General features: G+C 31.1%; 1 protein-coding gene across 1 annotated transcript; it reads right to left on the reverse strand.

Moving 5' to 3' along the window:
• Window positions 1–11,797: 11,797 nt before the first annotated feature.
• On the reverse strand, window positions 11,798–15,887 carry LOC115975186 (methionine gamma-lyase). Its single transcript, XM_031095882.1, has 2 exons — window positions 14,987–15,887; window positions 11,798–12,587 (listed from the first exon to the last, which is right to left on the reverse strand). Exons 1-2 carry the CDS (start codon window positions 15,771–15,773, stop codon window positions 12,010–12,012), a joined length of 1,365 nt encoding a protein of 454 aa, XP_030951742.1. The 5' UTR covers window positions 15,774–15,887; the 3' UTR covers window positions 11,798–12,009.
• Between the last annotated feature and the right edge of the window lie 10,676 nt (window positions 15,888–26,563).

Below are 26,563 nucleotides of genomic sequence, written 5' to 3' on the forward strand. Positions count from 1 at the left end.
TACTAATGTATAACCCTCTTCCATATATATATATATATATATATATATATATATGTGTGGGTACAAGGGCACTTAATGTTAATATATGTGTACTACTTCCGCTAAATGTATGTGTAATATCTTCAAGTTTGTATGCACCAATTGCACAACAAAATATCATAATTTTCGCTATCCCAACAAATGATTTCAGAGTAAATGTGCCTTCACTAAGCATACACACGGCAATTAAGTTGGGAAAATAAGCAAACGATCCAACTTTCTGGGGATGTAGAATTGAGTTCTTTTGCAAAAATAAAAGCATGTTACTCCACATGATCAGATAAACCTATACAAGAAAAAGAAAAATTTACATGCAAATTAATTTGCAAACGTAGTCTTTCATGATAAGCCTCCAAGTATGAGAGGGTATAAACTATAACGTCAAATCCCCCCCCCCCCCCCCCCAAAAAAAAAAAAAAAAAAAAATCCTAACACTCTAACAATATTGTATATGATTGACTAACAGAGTTTTGTTCCGATTTTAGCGGCTGAAAGAGAAAGTACAAAAGAACCAACCAATCTATCCTTGTTGTCCCATCTAAATGTGGTCCCATTATGTTTTAAACATTTAGTATAAGATCAAATTTTTAGCGGCTATGGCGTCAATCCAGATTAATAACAAATAGATTTTGTACTTGTCAGCTATTATCTTCTATATACAATTTTCTTGTAAAAAGACTTCTTATTTATATTTAAGGTGTTTTGTGTGATTTATTTTAATCACTAGTGGAAATTGACAACACACCTAAACGTTTTTTATATGCCATTATATCTTGATACTTGTCTAAGTTGTTGATTGATTGAGATTGATTGAGAGACTGAAAGAGGAAAAAAAAAAGAGTGAAACACAAATTTTTTTCCTGGTTCAAGTTAACGGAATGCGTTTTTAAGTGAAAACCCTTAACAATTACATCTCTATATTACTAAATTTGTATTACAATGAATGTAAGGTTTATGTACTTGAGAACCCTAACTAATTCTAGAGTTGATTTGTTTGCTCTACAAATAGATGAGTCCACAGTAGGTTTGGGGCTTCTTGGACTATAGTATGTATTTTTCATCTTTTCCCACTTAATGGCTTGTTTAAATCTTGTCCATGTAAACTTATACTTATCATATTGATTGCTTCATTCTTTTCACATTCCTCTCCAACACTTAAGTTGTTTGCATTTCAATTAACATTCTTGGTTTCACATGGTTTAATTCGTAAAATCTCTTATTGTTGAATAAATGATTTGTGATCAAATTTGATCTCCACTATAAATAAACTCACTTGGCATTATATGTATATATGTATATATATATATATATATATATTTTAACCATGATTTAGTTTTTGGAAATGAGGCATCCATGAGGTACTGGAAGTCTTGAAGTGTTGCTGTTAATGTATTTCTACATGAGCATCCTTTGAGGGCAACCTTCTCATTGCACGACCAAAAAATGAAAATGGAAAACATAAGCCTCCCTTATATTATATTCTATATATAGTTTGTCAAAAAATTAAGTATCCTTCTTGCATGATAATTTTTTTTTGGGTAAACTACATATTTGATCTCTAATCTTTATGCTGAATGTCAATTTGGTCCCTAACCTTTCATATGTGTCAATTTGATCCCTAACATTTTGGTATTGTATCAAAATGGTCCCTATCATTAAATAGTAGATGGAAAATGTTGACGTGGCTAATGTTCAATATAAAATATTGATTTTAGGCCACATAAGACTGCCACTTGGACTGCTACCTCAACCTAACATAAAAAGATAAAATAAATAAATAAAACATCCCAGTTTAGAAAACTCAATATTTCAACTTTTGAATTATTATTTTGTTCATTATTTATTATTTTTTCTTCATTTGTTCGATGTTCCTCTCCGATCCAAATCAACTATGCCTTTACTATTTTTCTTCCTCTGTCTATGTTCCTTTCAACCTAAATCGTCCCACTAATTTTTTTTTCTTCCTTGCTCTTTCTCCAAAATCAACCTCTTCACATACATCATGACGATACAGTCCAAATCAACATCAACAAAACTTAAACTGAGCCAAACAACACATATTAACTCCTCCACCTCTCTTCCAATTAATAAATAAGCAACCAAATGACCAAACAACCATGGACGACAACCAAATGGCCTAAAGATGAAAAGTGAAAACCATCTCGTTGATTCAAGGAGATGGTTGTGGTGGCCAAACAACGAAATTGAGAGGCGAGCCTTGTTGCCAGAGAGAGAAAAAGGTGGAGGAGAAGACCAAACAGCAAAAGAGAGAGAAAGCGGCCAAACAGTGAAAACCATCTCTCTCTCTCTCTCTCTCTCTCTCTCTCTCTCTCTCTCTCTCTCTCTCTCTCTCTCTCTCTCTCTGCTTTAATTGCTAGCATAGACTCAAGATAGGATGGAAGATTTGGGTGATTCATCTAATGGAATAAAGAGTCATGGGCACGTATCAGTTGAGGTTTCATTGTGGGTTTGACGGGGTTTTGCAGCGGTGGTTTGAGTAGCGACGAAGGGTAATTTTTGGTTGGATTTGAGGATTAGATTAGGCAGCAAATTTTGGGGATTATAGTTGTGGGCTTTGGAATTTATGGGGTTGATACGATTTCTTGGTGGCGACAGAGCTGTTGGATTGTTTTAAGAATTCATGGCTGTTGAAGAACAAACCCAGCATTTGGTCTTCAATTAAACAAGGCATGTCAATCAGAATTAAACCAAAATTAAAATGATGTTTTTAGAAAATAGAACTGCAACAACACTAAAGTATAAAAAGGACAATGAGCAAAAATAAAAAAGAGATTAATAAGCCTCGTGTTATTTGTTTTTTTTTTTTTTTAGGCTGACATGGCAGTCCAAATGGCAATCTTAGGTTGCCTAAAATCAATATTTTATTTTAATCATTAGCCACATCAGTATTTTCCATCTACTATTTAAAGGTAGAAACCATTTTGACACAATACCAAAAGGTTGGGGACCAAATTGACATATTTGAAAGGTTAGGGACCAAATTGATATTCAGCATAAAAGTTAGGGACTAAATATGTAGTTTACCCATTTTTTTTAAAAAACAAAAGGTATTTTCATCATTTTATAGAAGTAGAATTATCGTATTCCTTGGTTGGCTTTAGGGCATATATAACTTTGCGAACGTTTACCTAGTGGACAAATTTTAGTATGAAATAATAATACATAAAAGTCATTGTAGCACAGCTGAAGTATTGTTGAATAAGTGTAATAATTTGAATCAAAATAAAATGTCATGAAAGCATCCATAGAATATTCGAAGCATCTACATATATATGAAATATACACAGTGCCTTGACTCAGAAGTGGACCTAATTAACAAAAGAAATGGACAAAGGCAATGTCATTGCGCAACACAAAATTTTTGACCCTATTGAGGACGACAGATATCAAGCCCTATACACTTGAAAACGTACAAAATTTCACAAAGTATGATTTCCTAAAAGTTTGTTCAGATTTACACTTATTTGCAAGACATTTATAATTTTTTAAGAGCGAAGATGGCTCATGGTCCTCACAAAAATTTCACATTGAAGAGTCCACCCTTGAATTAAAATATTTAACATGTCGCATGTAACTAATGTAAGACAATGAAGTGGTTTGTGCACAATAGTTTCCATGAAACTTAGGAGTTTTGGATATGGACAACCTGATTTTTAATTTACTGGAGGTGATATATATGTCCAAAGTATATATATATATATGCCACCTGGAAAGCAAAGGCAATGTGTCCAAAAGAAAGAAAATTATTGAATATTTCCAGAGTACCATAATTGCGTACTTTTCCATTTCACATGAATTGTGAGTCCTACTATAAATTTAATTAGTGAGACTCACAGTTATGTAAGAGGGATGAGTACGCATTTATTGCACTCCGAGAATACCCAATAATTATCCCAAAAGAAATCTTCATATCGACAAGTTGTCAAAAATATGTTTACATCGTTTTCTTTATTATTTCCTTTTCAATTAAAGAAGCTAGGGTTCTACTTATTTAAAAAAAAAAAAAGATAATAATAATTAAAAAAAAAAAAAAAAAGAAAGAAAAAAGAAGAAAAAGAAGCTAGGGTAGTTAAAACTTAAGGATACCACAAAGTAGGTTCTAATAAAAGTGTAGTGGTAGAAGAATACTATAATATTTTCTTTCTTACAAATGCAAAGGGGGAATTTGAACCTAAATTATATTTCTTTTTGTGAAGAATCGGACAAAATCACTAGGTTATAAGATTTTTGAAAACTGATAATGAAAGTTATTGCCAAGAATATGCTCAGCCCAATAGAACAATGTCAATTAAGTTAATGTTAAAAACGTGCATTAAATATTAATTGGGCACTCATATCAGTAATGCTTTGTGGTAGATTCATGAAATGTCCTCATACAGGAAGAAATGTGAGGCTTTTGATTCAGAACTATCGTAATGACTGGATCAAATTGACTCTATCATTGATGAATTATGACTTAATTAAGCAAAAAGTTAGGCATAATTAGAGGATCATAAGGGTTTAATTCCCTTCTCTCCCTTTTTCTTCTCCTTCTTTCTGTTTTTATTACTGATTTCTCTTGTCCTACTATCGGGAACAAGCTCAGCTTGCTTGAGTTCCTGTTTTTTAAGTTGTATACGTATACTTTACTTCACATTTTAATAAAATTCTATCGGTTATCTGAAAAAAAAAAAAAAAAAAAAAAAAATTACCGATTTCTCTCACTCTTTCCTAGAAGGTTGTTTTCAGGCATGCATGGGTCAGGTGGAGCCCAGGGGGTTCAAATGAACCCCCTGAATTGAACCCAAAAAAAAAAAATTTATTATAATATTTTTTATTTTATTTTTCCTGTTTTGACACTTAAAATAAAAGTTTGAACTCCCTAACCTTAAGTCCAATTGAAATAAATTTAAATATAATCATCTTAATAATATCTTAACATTTTTAAACCCAAAGAAAAATCTTAATGACAAATCAATTTGATCTAAAATCTGGGAAAAAAAAAATTAATTAGCCCAACAACAAAAGTAGAATCTACTAATCTTAAACCTTAGAAAAAGCTCATTTAGATTTTAAGAAATTTTAAATAAATCAATCAAATGAGAAATTAGTGGATAAATGATTACTTGACTCTGTACATTGAAACATATGTAGCTAATAGGATTGATAATGAAGATATCATGCAATAATTTCAAGATATGAAACATTATAGAAGGTAATTATAAAACTTTATGTATTAAAGATTTTTTGTTTTTGTTATGTCGATATATTTAATTTATCTTTTGTTTAAAATTTTATATAATTTATATTTCTTATTGAACCCGCTAAAAAATAATGCTAGAGCCGCCACTGGCATGGGTGACACATCAAAGAAGTTGGCCGTGGAAATATTAATATAATTCAAAATGGTTAAGCGTGGGCTGTATATGTTCATAATTATATTGCATGAAATAAGCATATTATCCATAATATTCTTGGAAGAAATAAAAAAGAAAAGAAAAGAAAGCATGACAAAAAGAAGAAGAAGACAAAGGACACAAAGAAAGATAGCATGATAAAAAGCATGATCTTGGTGTTGCTTGTGGAACGATTGCTATCAATATCATCGTCTTGTTTATTAGTTTGGATCCCATTGTGATGATAAGTTTTTCATGTATATCTGTTTTGGTTGTCATTTCTGGCTCTATTGAAAGCTTTAGTACGATAATCACGTAACATGAACAACTAGTCGATAGCATGTGAAAAACACGTGGATAGAAAGCAATGGTACGAACTTCATGAAAAGTCCATGACATGCTAATAATTTTGTGCATTAACTCCAACATAGATTGATCATGCTCTCTGTTTTGTATGAGCTATAGCTATAGCTAGGTACCCTTGATGGGTCCAAATCAAAAGTCTTTGCCGGAAAGAAGTCTTTTGCTGCATTTGTCGTAATTGCAACCTCCAAGTGCCAAGCATGAAAGATCGATTTTTAAAAAATGTATTTTTCTGATAACAAGATTTAGTAAGATTTTCAAAACATTTATCTTTGTCTTTGCTGATACCATCTGTAAAATATCTATAGATTCTCTCCAGATAATGCTTGGTGTGGTTATCTAAAAAAAAAAAAGTAGTGAAGGTTAAAAATGTAGTACCGGTTAAGATCTTATTGAAGATTATAGAAGTACTATAGGCAAGATGAATATAGATGGCTCCTAGTACAGTCGTTGACCGACAAAATCTTTATAAATTGCTTTGTAGTTTTATACTGGGCTCGCAGCAGTAATTGTGTAAAAGAAAAATTAAATAACCACGTTTTAGCAAACTAAGTCCAAAATATACTCGGCTCTCATCAGTGCTCTAACTGGTCCATTTAACACTGACTTACTTTTGAAGCTTATTACTTGAAGCATGCGATCAACATCTTTGCATTATTGTTATTAAACCATAGCCAGCCGGAATTTGATTTGATATGGGTTTTGTATAATTGGATTAGTGGCTTAGCAAGTCGGTTACCAGTCAAAACATGTAATTTAATAAAAATTAAGAATATTTCAAAAAAATTCTAAAAAAGATGGTATGTTTGGTAACTATTTTTTCTCCCTTATTTTCTGTTTTCAAAAATAATTTTCTATTTTTGAGACTAAAAAACTTATTTGACAACCCAAAATAGACAGAAAATAAAAACTGTTCTCAAAACTCAATTTGTAAAGGAAATTGAAAACATGCAAGAGGCTATTTTCAGTTTTTAATTTTCAAAAGTCAATGAAAACACGTGTTTAATTTAATGAATCTGTGATTATTTAATGAGTTAGCATTAGAGTTCAAATCCTAGTAACGACATATTTTCGTATTTTCTATTTTTTTTTTCAAAAAAGTATATTTTTAATTTCAATTAACCAAACATATTTTTTATTTCAAAAATACAAGAAATTTTTTTTTTCATTATATTCCCAAAAACAAATTTTTAAAAATATAAAACAAAAACTGTTACCAAACATAACCTTAAAATTTGAATTATCAATTTTTAAAAAATCATGTAAAATATTCACAATAAAACATATAAAATGACATATTTATTGCAATATTAATTATCGAACACTCTTTGCATAAGACAAAGATTATAGTTCGTTAATTTTTTTTTGTTGGGAAAAATTTTTAAATGATTTCCTTAAGTTACAAACATGTATTTTTATCAACTAATAAATTTATAATTGTAGGATTAGATCCTAAGCAAATCATGCTTCCTCGTGAATTTATCTTGAATTGGAATCTTTTGACTCAATTTTATCCCTTTTTGTTGAGGGAGTAACCCCATTTTTCACTTTTAATTGGTCAAAATATGTAGAATTTCTTACTTTTGTGAAGAATTAGATCCAAAAACTAGAAGGGAGGGGGGGACTATGATTAATTGATTAATTAAATTCTTTTCCCAATAGTGAGCCACATGTATGGGATAAATTTTTCCATTGATCATGGTATGAAAGATGTTTTAGAGGCTCATAAATGTCCATTTATAGACTAGATCTAAAGGCCTATATGAGGGGTAATTATTGAGTACTCCCGAAATACCATAAATGTGTACTCTATTCTCTCACATAACTGTGAGTTCCACTAATTAAATTTATGGTAAGACACACAATTCATGTGAGATAAAAGAGTACGCATTTATAATACTTCTGATATATTCAATAATTTTTCCTATATGAGATCCTAAAAATGTCATGACATGCCCAATTATTTATTAAACTAGCCATGTTAAGATCTTTAACCATTATTGAAGCTCACCATGTAGCATTTGATGCCACCTTATCGATATCTAGTGAGTGACTATGGTATCCAACTTTCATTTTTCATACATTGACATGTGGATTGATGAATACTTCTTGAGTTGCAAATTAATCTATGAGTTCACCAATTATTGATGCTTCTTGAAGCAATAAGCTTATATTACATGTAGTAGTTTGCAGAATTATTATTGGAAAAATAAATAAAAGAATTGGGCCATGTGAGCTCTTCGTAATAATTATGACCCATACCTTTAACCAATTTAGCTCTTAATACAAGATCATTCAAGTTAAGGATTTTTATTCTATTTCATATTTTTATTTTTTAAGTTCATCCTCCAAGGAATGGGACATGGTAATTTTTCATCGTTTAGCTTGAGCACAAATCAAACAAATTCAAGAAATTCATTTTTATAGGTAAATTCCATAATATATAATAAAGTTAATTTCAAACAAATACCTAGATGATAAGTTATAAAAGAATTCTGAGTTTAACTTAATTATTAAAGAATTTTTTAGAATCAATTAATTACGGAAATTTGCAATGATAATAATAAAATAATATCATGACACATATTTAGAAGATTTCCACAAAAAAGTAGAAATAATTCATTTAAGGAAAAAATTGCAATTGAAAATTTATAAAGAACTCCTCATATTTAATTGGATTTGCTAAATTATATTCTTAAATGATCTAATTAAATACTTGAATCAATTAGGTAGCATAGATTAATGTCTAATCTATTGGGTTGGGTTGGTTTGGATTTTTTTTTTTTTTTTTTTTTTATACAAGATAGAATTTCTACTCTAACTTAGGGTCCGTTTGGATACCGCTGAAAACTGAAAATTGAAACTGAAAACTGAAAAATACTGTAGCAAAATAATTTTTAAATGTGTGAATAGTACCGTGGAACCCATTTTTAATGAAAAAGTTGCTGAAAAGTAAAATTTGTGGGTCCGTAAACAATACACAATATGCACTGATTGGCTGAAAAAAGTTTGAAAGGTCAAAATTTACGGTTACTGTTCATTGAACAGTACATGAACAGTAACCGCAAATCTAAGAAACGCGTGAAAAAAAAAAAAAAAAAAAAAAAAAAAAAAAAAAAGCTGAAAGACGCAAACGCGCTGGTTTTCAGCGTAATCCAAACGCAACTTTAATCTAAGTGTATATGTGTGTGAAGCTCCCACCTAGAGACTTGAACCCCGACCTTTGCCCTCCACATCCCATAAGCACTCATACTTGTGGAGTGACCACTGTATCAAGGGTGCGCGGTGGTTGGTCTGGATTTATTAATAGAGTAATTTTTAGATACTTCCGGAGCATAGAAAAATGTGCTCATTTCTCTCACATTCATGGTGGAGTTTACTGATTAAATTCATAGTGTGGTCCACTATGAATGTAAGAGGAAAGAACACAATTTCTCCATACTCCGAGAGTACTTAAGAAAATTTTCCTTATTAATGATGCTTTGCATCAATGATTTTCTTTTTCCAAAAATAAAAACTTTGAAGAAACAAACGTTTCCAAAATATAATTTTCAACTTATTTTTTGAGCAAGAAAACCACTAAGTAAATAGGAACCTAACCAATTTTAAAATATACTTTTTTTTTTCCCTTTTTCTCACTTATAACTAAATACACTCATTTAGCACCACTAATTGGTACGGTCAAAGAGAATCTATCTCAAAAAATCTAGAAAGAATGGCCGGATATACAATCATGATTATTGATGAATATAGTTTGAGTATGTCATAAGCAATAGAGCATAACAAGAATCAAATTTTGAAACAAATCCTTATTTTAAGAATAATATATTCATGTGGCAAACATATGGTCGTGCATAAGATTTTTTTTTTTTTTTGATCTGGGTCGTGCATAAGATTGAATTTGAAAGAATACATTTGCAATTTTTGCATTTCTTGAAAGTAACAAGCAAGTGATTATTAATTATTCAATAACTAAATTAAGTCATTTTAATGATGGTACAGAATCAAATTTGATGGTATGACGAGAGCAACTGTGTTTAAAATTATTATACATACATACATACATATATATATATATATATATAGAGAGAGAGAGAGAGAGAGAGAGAGAGAGAGAGAGAGAATGCCATATGGACTAAAAAGAATAAATTTATAATGTGATAGATTAACTTGGTGGGCAATTTGGGCTCAAGATTGATTTTGGTTTGTAAATGCTAGAATATGTGCCTTATGGTTAACGATGCCCACTTTCAATTGTCAGTCAAATGGGAAATAGTAATTTGGATGGAATATTCAAAAGAAATATTTCTGACTGAATAATTCCATTGCATGACTAATGAATTTATTTATTCGAGAATTAGATGGGGTTTCTTTTGTCATGATTATGTCTATTCTGTAAAATGGAAACTGTAATTGCATATTCAACAGAAATTTTGCTGACTGAATGATACGATTCCAAAGAATAATGGATTTTCTTATTAGACAAATTCTTGAATTGGAAATGATTTATGTTTCAAAATGGAAAGGAATAAATGCAATGATTCTTTTCCTTAAATTGTTTTTTTTTAATGCTGTGGCCTGTAAGTGGAAGAGTCAAGGTGCTAGATATTATGATTCTCAGAAAAAGAAAAAAAAAATGTTGCTAGCTATTATAGCCAAGGATAGATCCTCTTAACATAGGATTCTTGTTTTGTGAATATTAAAATAAGGAAACCTGAAGTGCTTCTGCTCTTTGTTTTTTTTTTTTTTTTTTTTTTTTTTCTTTTTTTTTTTTAATGAAGAGAGATTATAAGAAATTTTATTTATTTTTTTATAATTTGATAATTGTGTGTGAGGGAATTGAATTATGGATGTCTCCAATAGAAAACCAAAAAGTGCCATTTGGGCTACAATGCTATTGCTTGATATGATAAATTTTAATTTATAGTCTCTAGTTTATGATAATTGTTCTCTTATGATAGTCTTATCATCAGGCCAAGTTATCAACTACTTTTTAGTATAGTCAGGATTTGAACTTATATCTCTTAATCGAGGGCAAAAAATTTTATTAATTGAGTTATAAGTTATAACAAGAAACTAGTGCAAAAAAGCATTTTAGGTTTAATGAAATGGTAATAATGATTTGGATCACTCAAAAGAAAGGAGAAGAAGCTCAAAAGCCCCGTTGCTGTAATATGTTGCGCATAGCATGGGCTGGCCTGCATCATTGGAAATGTAAGGTCAAAAGCCCAAGCCTTCGAGATTCCAACGTTGAAGATCATAACTAAAGACTAGCTGTCTAATATATTTCATTGAAAGAAAAGAGGAAGATAGGGCTTGGCCCATCACTTTCCTTAGGACCAAAGATCCAAGAAGGTAGGAAGGAGATGGAGAAGGCCTATTCCAATTTACAAAAGAGAGTAAAAGTTAGTCACTTTGTTTTTAGATGGAGAAGGCCTATGACATTCATTTCATAATAATTGCTTTTTTTACAACAAATTTTTTATCAATTGAGCTAACTAAAACTTACGAGTATAAGTCATACTCGTGTGAATAAAAAAAAAATCCAAATAAATGAGGGAGTTGGATGACTTGACATTTGCTGTGATCAATTTGATATACTACTTTGAGTAGTTTTGATGAACTGGGCAATAAGAATTTTGGGGTCTCCTAAAAAGATTAGGAACTTGAGCGTGTGCTCTCTCGCCAAATTTAAGTATGCCTTTGTTATTAATTAATTCAAAAAACATGTGCACCACCATGCATGACAATTCATAAGTTAGGAACTTTTTTCAATTGGGGATAATTGGTTTGTGGCTTGTGGGTGGGTTAGATTATCATGGTGCACATTTATAATCAAGAGGTTGTATTAAAAAAAAAAAAAAAGGTTAGTTCAATTAGTTGTAGGCCCAAAGATTTCGGCCCGTTTGTGTGTGCCTATGAATATTGGCTTTAACATAAACATTTTTCTGTGGGCTCCATGAAAAGGGTTCAATCAGGTCAGCTTCAAGCCCATTAAATGAAGTTTGGGGAAACTCGTTTACTATAGGCAATTGATTGAACTTGAAGTCCGTGCCATGACAAACTAATAAAACATTATACACTGTCCACTGGAAAAGCTATTATTTAATATCCACACCTGAAATAACAGACAGGAAGGACCCATTCTTACATGAAACAACCAACATAAACTATACCACAGCTTATTCCAGCATTGGTTACTTGAAAATGTTCAGTATTTATTGAATGTAGCCGAATCCTGCATTCTTGAAAGTGCCTTTTCAAATTGGCTCCATCTCTGCTCTAATGTCCCAATGTATCCAATGGACATTCTAACCAAGCCTGGTGAAATTCCAGCTAGTGCTTTCTCCTCGGCATTCAATTCACTACTAGTACTACTACCAGAGCAAGACATGAGGGTCTCATAGTATCCCAGGCTAACTGCCATGAGCCCAAACTGAGTGGTGTTTTGCAAAAGGTTCATCAACCGGTTAGCCCTTTCCTCAGTTTCCATGTCAACACAGAGAAGCCCACCAAATCCATAGTCCTTATTGCCGAAGGACTTCAAAAGATTGTGATTTGGGTGATCTTCAAGGCCTGGGTAGATGACCTTAAGGCCCAGCTTTTTCATCCTTGTGGCAAAAACTAATGCTCTGTGGCAATGCTCCTTCATTCTTAGGCCCAAGTGAGGAATCCTCTCTGATAGTTCAAAGGCAACCTTGGCATTCATTGTTGGCCCTAAAAGCATAAGGGTCCCTTGGTGGAGGTCCATCATGGAGTTCACAAGACTTGCAGGCCCACACACAGCTCCTGTCAATTGTCATTGGAATGTTGGAATGCATTAACACTCAAATTGTAGAGTTGAGAAGCAATCTTTTGCATCTTCTAAATATATATGAAGTATCCTTCTCACCGCATTTGGATTTCATGTAACTGTACATTCACATATTATGAGAGATACTTATAATAGTTATATGTCGAATGCATGGGATAGTTTTTGTCAAAAGTGATCATCACGCCAAGAATGCAGAGTAATACTAATATCGTTTTCATAATATTAATATTGATAAGTTGGGCACATCAAGGAGACAGCAAACATCAAAAGCAAGAAAAAATGGAGCAAAACATCATGCATATCTTTTGCATCATAAAAGCTACTTTTCCTAAGAAAACACATGGCAAATACAATAAATTTCAGGAATGAGCAGTGAAATTTGTACACCAGGTCCACACTTGAAAATTACATATTGTGATGAGGACCACAACATGAGATAATGGCAGGCATAAAATTCCACAAGACATGCATAAATTTCTTAGTTTTAATTAGAAGTTGATAATCACATCATTTGCCTCGATCATAATTTGAGACAAAAGCTTTCTATTCACTTGACAAGAAATAAAGTCACATCAATTAATTTTAATTTTAATATAGAGTAAAAAACTTGGTCCTACATGGGAATTCCCTCGAAGATACCAAGATGCTGGACTCTACTGGTTGGTGGATTTGGGCTTATCAATTAAGTGTGGGCATTTATCATCATTATTGTAGATGACAAGAATACAGATGAATCTCTTTTTAGAAAGAGCTTTCAATAAATCAGATCTTATATACACTCAAAAAAAAAAAAAAAATCAGATCTTATATGTTAAAGAGTTAAACCACCCAAGTGGAACAAATCCTTCTACTGCTTTTTACAATATGATACTTAAAACTTATCCAGAATATTCTAAACCGATAATAAGACAGTACCCAAGTAACCCAAATCTGACTTGATACGAAAGGCCAGTGCACAAAGAAACAAAGCCAAGTTTAATTAGAATTCCTAACACACATCACATGAATGGTTATATCTTTCCACAGAAGAGGAAAAAAAAAAAAAAAACCATTTCACGCCCTCCTTTTGTGCGTATCTATAAACATCATCTATTTCACATTTTAAATTTTAAATAAAAATATTAATATCACACGTCAAATTGTGGATATTATACATATATAATGTTCATCAACAAACATATGAGAAAAAAACCCATGTTTTTCCATTGAGGAGCTGTCCTTCTTAGTTTCTTAGTACTCATTTGATAAAACAATCAACTTATTTTTCAATTTTTTTTTTTTAAAGTACATTTTGAATAAGTGAGATTTTAAAATTGCTTCACGAATTTCAATTGTAAAAAAGAAAAGGAAAAAAACAGTTCTTTTAACGGATCAATTTGTAAATTTTATATCATAAAATATGTAATATTGATATTCCTAACATTACTTAAATAAAAGAACCACACATTGCTTAGATAAACCAAATGACCTATGGCTAAAATATCCTATAAAAATTAAAAACAGAAAAAATAAATTAAAAAACAAAACTAAACAAGAACTGCATAAAAGATAAAAGTATAAAACACGTGGCAGGTATGCAAAGAAAAGGTAGACAGCATCATTCACGAGGTGAAACTAACACAACCACATGAATCCAATAATGTCCTGTGGGCAACATCGAAAAGGCCACAGTAGTACAGTACACACACTACGCTACACAACTTTTGATGGACACTCTTTAGTCTTTAACCCTGCGCCTGAAATCAATGTACTAGATTCCCTCATTTACCATTAACCACGTGGTCAAAAAAAGTTGATAGTACCATTTTTACAAACTTTTAATAGAAAGAATTTTTTTTTTATAAATATTTTTAATAAAAATTATAATGACCATGTAAAATAGATAAAATTGTTTTTTATTGTGCAAAATATATATAGTTTTTTCTTTTACATTTTAGGTTGAAAACAAGAACATTCGCATGTAGTGCCCTAAAAAATAATCTTTAATACACTAAAAAATTATTTTACTTTAACATTCTATTTAATAATATACCTAACATCTTATCTACTGTTTTAACATGCAAGCTATTAAAATAATATAAAATTTAACATATCATTGTTTAAGATTTCTCTTAATTGAATTTTAGTTTGCTTTAATTTTATTTTTATATTATATAATTTCTAGCTCACATTCCTTAAAAATGACCAAAATAATAATAATAAAATATATTTTGTGTGTGACCAGTGTTTCTAGTTAAAATTTCCAACTGTTAAAAAGTTACCAAAAGAACAGGTAAAAAAAAACAAACAAATTACTATTCTGTCAAAAAAAAAAACTTTTATCACTTCCTCCATAAAAAATAAAAAAAAAAAAAATTTACTAGTTTTTACGTACCTGCAATAATGTCGGCCCCACCGCTAATAAACTTGGAGATACTATGAACCACAACATCGGCGCCGAGCCGAGCGGGAGAGATAACCATCGGAGCAAAAGTATTATCGACAACAACCTTAACACCTTTCTCGTGAGCTACTCGGCTCAGCTCCGGAATATTAGCCACACTCAGTGTCGGATTCGAAACTGACTCAAAATACAACACTTTTGTCTGTCCCAAAACCATCGCATTCTTCACCATCTCCAAATCGTTTATATCCACAAACGTCGTCGTTATGTTACAAGCTCGAGGCAGAAAGTGGGTCAGCAACGCGTGGGTCCCACCGTAAAGTGCTCTAGAAGCCACCATGTGGCCCCCACTGCTGACCAGTTGTAAGAGAACCGAGCTAATCGCAGCCATGCCGCTCGAGGTGCAGTACGCGGCTTCGGTGAATTCCAGCGCCGCCATGTGGCGGCTGAGATTCAACACCGTCGGGTTGAAGTGCCGGCTGTAGATGAAGAAGTCACGGTCTGGGCCGAGCTCGCCGGAGAACATTCTGCGCATGGTTTCTGGCTCCATCACTGTGAAGGTTGCTGAGGCTTCGATTGACATGTTCACTCCGCCGTGCTCGCCGAACTCGTGGCGCGCCGCCGCTAGAGACGCCGCGGGGTCGTCGTGCGTGGAGGTTGGGAATAGCATTTGTTTCTTTATGGTCTTGAAGTTGTTGCTGTCGTCGAAATCATCGGACCCAGTTCGTTTTTTGTTGTCAGAGATAACAAAGTTACTGTGGGATTTGGTGTCAGCCATGATTTCTGGTTTTGGGTTTCAGAGAGCAAAGGATTTTGATTTGAGAGAAAGGTGAGTAAGGAAGGTATGAATGAGAGGTTTATATAAAAAGCGAGAAAGTTTTTTTTTTTTTTTTTTAAGAAAATAAATAAATAAAAAGCGAGAAAGATGGTGGTTGGGTTGGTGGTTTTTTTTTATGGGACGGGGAAGAGGAAGAAAATATTGTGAGATATATAAAAGAGTATTGTTATGTTTATAAATTATTTTATAATATTTTTATAAATTATTAATGTGTAATAATTATAATTTGTAAAATTTTTTGTAAAAATGTTTATATCTTTAACATTGCTCAATATAAAAAAATTTATGAGTTATTATCAAATATTATAAAGTAACGTGTCTACGGTTATAATAAAAGTATATTTATTAATCTTATTTATTATGGTGTTGATGTGTTGGTTATAGTGTTAATGCGTTATTAAAATTTTACAAAAAAAAAAAAAGTTTTATTAATCACATTTATTACTGCAATTTGTAATTTAATTTTTTTAATAGTTTATAGAATAATTTAAGAGTGCTGTGAAATTATTATAAATTTCTATTATTTTTGTATTTTTAATAAGAGTTTGTATGATTACAACAAAATCTTACAACAATTTTCCTATACTTGAAGTGTCAACTCATCATAGATCAAATTTTTAAAAAAAAAAATTATATCAAAACTCACTACAACTTAAAACAAGAGTGTTGGGACAATGTTGTGAGATTTTTTTTTTTTAATAATATAAAACTGTGTTCTTTCAAAATAAGGAATAGGATTAGAAGGACATGTTAATGAATATCCTTAGAACAATTGTTAATAAATCATATTTGGAAAATTTTGATATCACTTTTATGAAAAATATATAAAACTATTAAAAATATTAATTGTTTTATCATTTTTTCATAAAATATTTTTGAAAATAGTCCATAAACCAACATCAGTATTCCTTGATATTTCCCTTTATATATTAACCAACAAATTTCTTACCATAAAATTAGCACTCCAACAAAATCCAACGAGATTTCAGTATTCCTTAATATTTCCCTTTATATATTAACCAACAAATTTCTTACCATAAAATTAGCACTCCAACAAAATCCAACGAGATTTCATAACAATGGATGTAGAAGGTACAGTGAATCTGGTCACTTTTTTGAGAGGTGTAGATAAGTTATGTAAATTTCTTGTGTGTGGGATATCGATTAAACGATGGTATGACATGTATGGAAACTTCCTGTTTCCATAGAAAAGTCTGTCTTGGGTTCTGACTCTCAATGCCATTGGAAAGTAGTCCGGTGATCTTAGAATAAAGGTATACAGTCCCAAAGAAAAGAGCTTGCTGTGCAATTGTCCCATTAACATGTCTCGATTCAAAGCACAAGCTAATTGTGTCGGATTGAGATCCTTTAAAATTTCTAGGGTACTCTACTGTATAAAGTTTTATTAATCTTAACTATTCATTTATAATAAAAGGTCTAGATTTTTCTATATCATTAATCCACTAACAAATTTCCTAAAATAATGGTTTAAAAAATAACTACTCATAAATGATAATTATTGCCTTACCTCTTTTACCTAAATCAGGTCTCTAAGAAAACATGAAGTCATCTTCTCCTTCCCCTCTTCATTTTTCAATTTGTACCACAAATAGTTTTGGTTGTTAATTTCAAAGTATAGGTTTGATTGAAATGGGACATAGAAAAATCATATTTTATGATCCTAAGTGCCAATCATGTACTTGAAAAGAAAAAAAAAATGTATATGCTTAATTTTAATAAAATTAATAGAAGACTAAAAAAATTGGAATGAAAACCTAGGTGTCTCTACCATTCATATATGATATATGATATATATATATATATATATATATATGCTTCTTGGTCTATGTGCATAATAATCAATTTTCTAAATAAGCAAATTTCTTTTGTATTTAATGTTGCATTGTCATAGCCACTATTTGCATGTAAGGTAATAACTATCATTTATGAGTAGTTATTTTTTAAAATCATTATTTTTGTAGATTTGTTAGTAGATTAATGATATGACAAAATCTAGATTCTAGACCTTTTATTATAAATGAAAGGTTAAAATTAAAAGAACTCTACATGGTAGAGTACCCTAGGAACTCTAGAAGATCTCAATCCAATTATGTCCCATTAAAGTGTCCCCTATGTGCATTTACTCAGGTGACCAATTAATCCTATAATTTAATTAATCCTTCATAGTCTTCAATGCCAAAATTATGGTCAAAGACATTCTCAAAAAAAAAAAAATATATATATATATGTATATATATGTGGTCAAAGAAATCTGCAATCTAGTCATCCCCCAAAAAAGGGGGAAAAACAAAACTAAAAACTACTTTCTAACACCCGTAAACGATTTGCCCACATCTCTTATCTATTTTTATATATGTTACGTTATATATGCTTATTGTCAAATGGTATTGAAATTCCAATGCCGTATTTTCATAAGAGTTTGATCACTTGGGTATTTTTCGGCGTTTAAATTCTCATTTTCTATTTCAACTATCGAATTAAGAGTCTAATTCTGATCACTTTTACACAAGTCTATAATAGCAAGACACATTATCAAGTTAGTAAAAATTGTTTGTGAATATGCTTTATGTAAACTTACAATGTCAACTTATGTAATATGTATCCCATTAGGAATGACCAAAACTTGTGGGTGCTACCCAATCTAACCTGACTCAAAGTTGGTACATTTGGTACGTATGTTGTAATAGCTCCTATAATGGAATAGTTATTCATATATAATAACAATTTGGCCATTTGATTACATATTTATTATATGGATTAATTATTATATTGGAATAACTATTCTTTAAATTGAAGAATAGTTATTTCTCTTTAAAATTAATGTAATAGTTATTCCTTAGTACGTATAATAGGTTTTAAAATTAATATATTTCTAAAAATATAAAGTTTCCTTATACATCATCTTTTACAAGTTTTTCATATGTAACAATCAAACTTATGGATAGTAATAATTATTCCATTACAATGTCTTTCATTCCCAGTAATAAAGATTACTATTCCTAATGTAGTCTACATTCAGTGTACCAAACGTACTCTTAGTTTTGCTCAACTTGCTAGAGAATTTTGACTACTTGGATTGAAAGTATTTATATCATTAGTATAATTGTTTCCCATAAAATGCAAGATTGACATAATTTGTTGGCAAAATTTCCTTTAAAATCTATAAGGAAATATGTTAAACAAGAGGAAAGTTACGTCTACAACACTTTCATAACAAATTTTAATTTAGGTCTACTATTCACATCACTTTTTCAACCACCAATAATAATCTACTATCTAAAATTTGTTATGAAAATGAAAAGCACATATCAATTATATCAAACTTTCTATTAATCACTAATTTTCTATGTGCATGCCATTAGTATCATTTCAAAATAAACTTTTAATGAGGTTAAACTTTAAAAATAAATTCTTACTTTTATTGCTTTGACTAATCAAAAGATTCAGAACTATAGTAAGAAAGAAGCCTAACATATAGTGATGTTATTAACATTCCCACATAAAAAATAAAAAAAAATAAAAAAAAAAGGCGAAAATGCACTTTTGGTCCCTACATTTTGGACATTGTTACAATTTGGTCCCTAAATTGATTTAGGTCCTAGGTCAATCCCTGATTTTCAAAAATCGTTTTTAAAATAGTCCCTACCGTCAACCCAGTAACAGAAAATGCTGAGGTGGCAAATGGCATGTCCTACTTGCTGACATGGCGCTGACGTAGATATTAAAATATTATTAAAAAAACTTATTTGGCATTTTTGAAATGCCACCTCAAATTTAAATTAATAAAAAATTAAAACAAAATCTAGGTTAGAAATTTTAAAATAAATAAATAAATAAACATTAATTTAATAAATACATCAAAACAAAATAAATTAATTGAATGTCTTTTTTTTTTTTTTTTAATTCCTTTCAGTACTTTTTCTAAAGTTCTTGTTCTCTGTGTTCTTCCCCATAATCAATCTCCAGAGCAAAGAATCAAACCCCAAACCCAGATCTCAACCAAACCCCAAATCCATATCTCCAACACAACACAGCACACTCACCACCCAAATCGACTCACCATCCTAACTGACTCCACTGCCTCCATTGAGAGAGCTATTTTTGGATTCTCCAGGAAATCCAAAAACTCAATGGCTCCAAACCTAAAAGCTCGACTGCTTCAAGAAACCCAGAAACTCAAAAACTCCAAAAAACCCAAAAACTCAGTTTCTCCAGGATTTGTATTCTCTAGGAAAGCCAAAAACTTGGTTTAAATTTTTTTTTTTTTTTTAAAAAAAAAAAAGTTTTGATTGACCGAAGCTCCAGCGGTGTTGGCGTTTTGTTTGGGTCATCTTGCTTCAACGGAATCATCAATCGATTGGGTTATGGTGGTGGCATGACCATGGGTCTTCGTAGCATATGGGTTGCGGGTTGTGGGTTAGGTGTGTTATGGGTTTTGTGGCTAAGGTTTCTGCTAGGTTGTGGCACGTTGGTGGCTCGATGGTTGTGGCATGATGGTGGGTCGTGGTAGCATGGAGGTATTAAGCAATGGGTTTTGATGTAGATCGGCAGTTGTGGCAGAGGATTTGGGTGGAGGTGGTTTGCTTCGATGTGTTTGTGTGGGTAGGGATGGATTTATTGTTTTCTCCGATGGGTTTGTGTGGGTAAGAATGGGTTTGTTATTTTGGATTTGTGGTGGGTGATTTGGATTTGTGGCAGATTTCTGTGGGATTGTGGCAGTTACTTTTCCTAATTATCCCAAAAATTAGATTTAAGATTATAAAAAAAATTAAATTAAATTTTTTTTTGGATAGGAACTCAATTTTTTAAACTGAAAAAGCTTTTTTTTTTCCCTTCTTAATTTAATTAAATTAATTTTTATTTATTTATTTATTTTAAAATTTCTTACCTAGATTTTGTTTTAATTTTTTATTAATTTAAATCTGACGTGGCATTTCAAAAATGCCAAATAAGTTTTTTTAATAATATTTTAATATCTACGTCAGCACCATGGCAGCAAGTAGGACATGTCGTTTGCCACCTCAGCATTTTCTATTACTGGATTGACGAAAGGGACTATTTTAAAAACGATTTTTGAAAATCAAGAACTGACCTAGGACCTAAATCAATTTAGGGATCAAATTGTAACAAGGCCCAAAATATAAAGACCAAAAGTGCATTTTCGCCTAAAAAAACGTTTGACATGAAAAATGTTTAATAAGGAAATATATCAATTGATAGTTTAAAAATGTCACCAATTTGTGAAAAAAATTTCTAATCAATTATCATTAATGGATTTCGCTAAATCATGAGAATGTATGTATGTGATGCATCTTTGAGACATTACGCATGTTTAAAATTTTGAATCCATACATCTATTAATGTTAGTTAAAAAAAAAAAGGTTTGGGTGCAAAATCATGTTTTTAACTTAAAATTATTATCAAGAGTCTTGTAACTTAATTGATACCTCTTTATGCACAAAGTTCTTGTAGGTCTAAGGAGAAATGGTTCGCATTATTTAAACTTATTATAACTATCTCAAAAAAAAAAAAAATAATAAATAAATAAATTTATTTTATTTAAAAAAAAAAAAAAAAAAAAAAAAAGGTTCAGGTCAAGTCTAGGTAGTATCTGCATGTCATAGTTCGGGTAGGGATCATGTACAACAAGTAGTAATCGGATTTCGAAGGTTGAGTATCCACGGGTAAAATGTTTGGGTTGGGTTCAGTTATACCCGACCCAAACCATCCGTAGTAGATTATGAAACTCCCTGAATTTTTGCCATGTGATAATACATCCTGGAAACCAAAAAAATGTTCCGCAATTTGCAGGGAATGTGTAAGGTAGCATTTTCCTTCTTAGGATAGATTTAATTTTTTGGTAACTTATTTCCTTATTTACTTCGTCATTTTAGAGGCCTGCAGGCAATGTTACTTTACAAGGTGAAAGTTCTTGTGTTTCTTTTTAGAAGTTAGCTCACTAGCCACACTATCTGAAACAACCACATTTGCTCATGGTTTGAGTACAGCAGTGTTTGAGAGCTTAGATTTCATCAGAGCAAAAGAAATTGGGTTCAAATTATATTTTATATAACTTTTAAAAATCTTACATCATCATTCAATAATTTTTTTTGTTAGATATATATTTTGACAAATTTACTATATTAAAATATATTTATTCTTATATCTTTTATGCTTGCAAAATTTGAAGATGATGAGAAATTTATAACTATTTTATTAATAAATTAAATGTTTAAAATTCATTTTTTTATATTTTAAAAATATACATAAAACATTTTTTTTATGAATTGAATAATAAATAACATCATATTAATATAAAATTTGGCATGCATGTTTAGAAAAATGAAAACGTATAATTTAATAGTACAATTTTTTTAAATATTAATCTAATAAAAATTTGTTGAGTGGTGTGACATTGAGAAAGACTTAGACCATGTATTTTTAATTTTGGCCTCATTTATTTATATAAAGAGTGTCTTGGTGGCTTGGTACTAATATGATAGGCTTTTTACCTTTTATTTTTTAATTGAAAAATTAATTTCTAAAACTACTCCTATTATTACTTATATTACAAATGTTGAATAAATGTAATTGTTGCTACCTCCACTAAAGAATCTAGCTTCATCACCTACGATAGCTTCCTATGGTGGTTGCTTTGGTATGGATGCGGTCAAATCCGTTAGTCATATATGGGTGGTTGATGAACAACCCTACATATAGGGAGATAATCATTTTCCATTTCTTAAAACCTTCATTCCCTATGTATTGATTAGGAACTTAACCTGTCATATTCTAGATTATGTGGATTGGATTAGAAAAGTGTACGTATATTGTTATTTGAGCACATCGTATTGACATATTGATTGTTTACTAAGTGAAATTGAGCTATATAAATAATTATGATAAACTTCAATTATGATTTGACTAGTTCTTTTGTGATGTAATACAAATGTTACTAGTGATTCTTCGTACGTACTTGAGTTATTAATTACAAATGTTGAGATAGAGAGAGAGAAAGAGTCAATTTTGTTACTATCACTATCAATTTTATTACTGGTGGTAGGGGCGAAGCCAAAGGGGGTGGGGGGCGAGAGGGGGCAACTGCCCCCAACTCCACTAGATATTTCACACAAATACTACTATTAAGCAAACTGCCCCCGACAATAAAAACAAAATACTCCACACTTGATACTTGAGAACAATGAAACTTGACAAGCTGACACCAAAAGGAAGGGGAAAAAAAAGTTACTATGTAGTCTTTAACACTCTAAAGGCTATGGGCTTGTTTGGTAAGGTAACTCAAACAACAGTTTTTAATATTCAAATACTGAAAACTATGGGCACCAAAAAAAAAACAACGCGTTTAGTAAGAAATATTTTTTAGGAGTGTTTGAGTTACGTCTTTTATTTTAAGGTTTTTAAACACTGAATTTAGAAAACTTCTCTTACTTTTTTGTTTTCAAATAACATTGGTCAATGACACTTTTGTAAATAAATAAAAAATAGTAGGTCCCACTGATTAGATTACATGTCATCACTTAAAAAAAAAAAAACATACACATACCAAACACACAATTATGTTTTTTCACTTTTGAAAAGACGTTATTAGAAATATAGTACCAAACATATTTTTTGCATTATGAGTACTTTAAATACGTGTTTTTACAACACTTTCTAAGCTACAATTTTCGCATCATTTTGAACAACAATACTCAAACACCTCTACTATCATACCAATCTTGTCCCATGCTTTTTTTCCTTATTCCAAATTTACCCTTTATAATCACTCACAGTCTCGCTACACTTTTTCTTGCTAATCACCCTTTTAGAAAAACTTTCTCAATGCACCTTAACCAAAAGTCCACAAGGCTTTAATTACTGGATCCTATAATTTACACATAATAATAATAATAATAATTACAAAATTACTTATGTCCATATACTAAAAAAACCTCTATGTTTAAAAAAAAATTCACTACCATTTTTTTTTTTTTGGTGACTTTTTTACAATTACAAATGATGTTGTTTTGCTATAGATCCAAAAATTTAAATCCTTTGAAGAATTAAGGGAAAAAAAAAACTTTATTTTTTCATATATATTTTTTTAAGCAATCAAGGTGGTGAGATGCACATACAAAATTTATTTATATACTCTTATTACTTTTACATTGATTTATCTAAATTAGATATTTAAAATTTATGTATTTAGATTAGTCTCTTATATTAATTGTTACTAGTTTGTAACCCCATGCATATGCATAGATATACTTAAAGATATACAATAAAATGCATAATATAATTCCTATATATATAATTTAAATACTATTGATAGTCATTTTTATATTTTGTTAACTCTTTAAAAAAAAAAATTGTATGGATATTATTTGATAAAAAATGTAAATTGTCCATTTTTTTTAAAATTATTGTGAAGCACTTTTTGTTTTTTTATGATTCATTTATTCTAAACTCTTTGATTTTTGTACTTAATAACTCAATTGGATGAATATTTATGATGTAGTCCTACATTTGATTCTAAAATTAAGAAATAAAACTCTTTAAGAATAAATATTTTAGAACACATGGCGCAAAATTGGAACTCTAATTTGGAATTCTAATTTGAGTTTCTCTCAGCTTCACCTATTATTATTGTAAAGGCGGGTTTTGGTTCTTTGGTCTAAAAGATGAATGGATTAAGGCCTAAACAGCCCAACACAATAAATTTGTGGAGAGTGGACTGAAAAGCTAAGTTTCAATGAAGTGACGACACCCGTAGTGGGCCAAAGATGGTAAAAGAGTAAGGAAAAATAATGAATAGACAAATATGATGCACAGAAATTCTTCCTCGGCAACGTCCGAGGAGAGTAGCTCTCGAATATATTTCTCTGGGATTTGATTACAGTTCCTTTTCTTAATACTAGGATGTTTTCTCTACATATTTCCCCCCCCCCTTCCTTTGGAGGGTTTCTTGCATTATATAGCTCTCTTCAGGCGATCTTAGCCCTTCATTTGTTGATTGCCCAGTCCATCGCTTGAGTGCTTGTCCCATCAGACACCTTCTCAAATCTCTTGTGAGTTGCAACAGCCAAGGTAGTACTGTTCAAGAGTCTTCTCCAAATAAATGCAACCAAGAGATTTGGTGGGATGCATTGAATGTGGAAGCAGCCACCATCCCTCCAGTCATGTCAGGGCTAACCCCCTCTCTGAAACTTTTTCTCAACAGCAGGACTTCCTCTAACAATGTACCACTGATGTAGCCTTACTGTCCGAGCGTATAACCTCCTCGGCACGATAATGGGCTCTTCGGCCATGGACATGACACATGGCACAGGTACCTTACCTAAATTCTTGTGCCCCACATTTATATATATAGATCAATAATGAATTGATTATTTTCCTTCATTTATTTTGATGATATGAAATTAAAAAAAATTACTTTCATTTTTATTTATTTTGATTAACAATTCTTTGTTGTTTTAATATTGATTAATATTTTTTAAGTTAATTTCATCTTTCAATCTTGTTCTTTTCATCTTGCCCGCCTGAATTAAAATTCTAGCTCCATCACTGACTGGTGGAGTTAAGGCATTAACAACGCATATTTTTGGCTGCCATGATAATTGACAAACTTCCCTTCCTCTTGCTACTGCTCTAATTAACATAGTTTCAAAGCAAAGATTTGAAATGACTTATTTGGATAGGAGGTATGGGAGGCTAATTAGCGTCTGATGATGCCCTATGTGTTATTGTCGAACGAGAGAGAGGTACTAGCCTCTTTGATATTAATGGTTTATTTGCATGCATGCATGCATGCACACATGGGTGCGTATGGATGAGTCAGGTCGCATATATGGATTTTATTATCTTTGCTTTGTCATTGTCGTCGTCATCTTTGCGCATATAATCCTAGTGTTCTTATCCAAAAAGAAAGAATATTTAATGTCTATGAATATGAAAGGACAATTAATTATTAGGTGCAAGAAACAATTTCATAAAACACTTGCATTAAGATAGTGTGATATGCATGTACTCATCTATATATATAATAATAGGTGAAGCAGAGAGAAAATCCAATTAGATTTCAATTGGATTCTCAATTTTGTGCCACTTGTCCTAACCAAAACTCAAAAAAAAAAATTAATTAGATTATAAATTTGACTTCAATTTTGTGTCATGTATCTTACCTAAATTTTCTAATTTTTGTGCCCAAATAAATGATACATTAACATTTAACACGGAAGCCAATAAAACCACAATAATAATGCTCATTGGCCTAAGCAAAAACATCTTACCTGCACACTTTCATGGAGATTATAAATTGGACTCCAATTTTGTGTCATGTATCTTATCTAAATTTTCTAATTTTTGTGCCCAAATAAATGATGCATTAACATTTAACACGGAAGCCAAGAAAACCACAATAATAATACTCATTGGCCTAAGCAAGAACATCTCACCTGCACACTGTTATGGGTGATCTCAATAGAGCCTGGAGCTCTTCTAATCCCACAACCAGAACCAAGGAGTCCAACGAGAAAGACTATAAAAGTAAAACATCATCTCCTCCTAATTCCATATCTTCATCCCATGCCTCCTCCTCTCTCAACCTCTACCAACTAGATCCACACATTGCCCTCTCCTCCTCCTTACGGATTTTTTAGAGCAAGGCCGGGTTCAAACACAATGTTCAATCCAACTCTTCCTTGCTTCAC

This window comes from Quercus lobata, chromosome 2 (genome assembly GCF_001633185.2).
Source record: "Quercus lobata isolate SW786 chromosome 2, ValleyOak3.0 Primary Assembly, whole genome shotgun sequence".
NCBI lineage: Eukaryota > Viridiplantae > Streptophyta > Magnoliopsida > Fagales > Fagaceae > Quercus > Quercus lobata.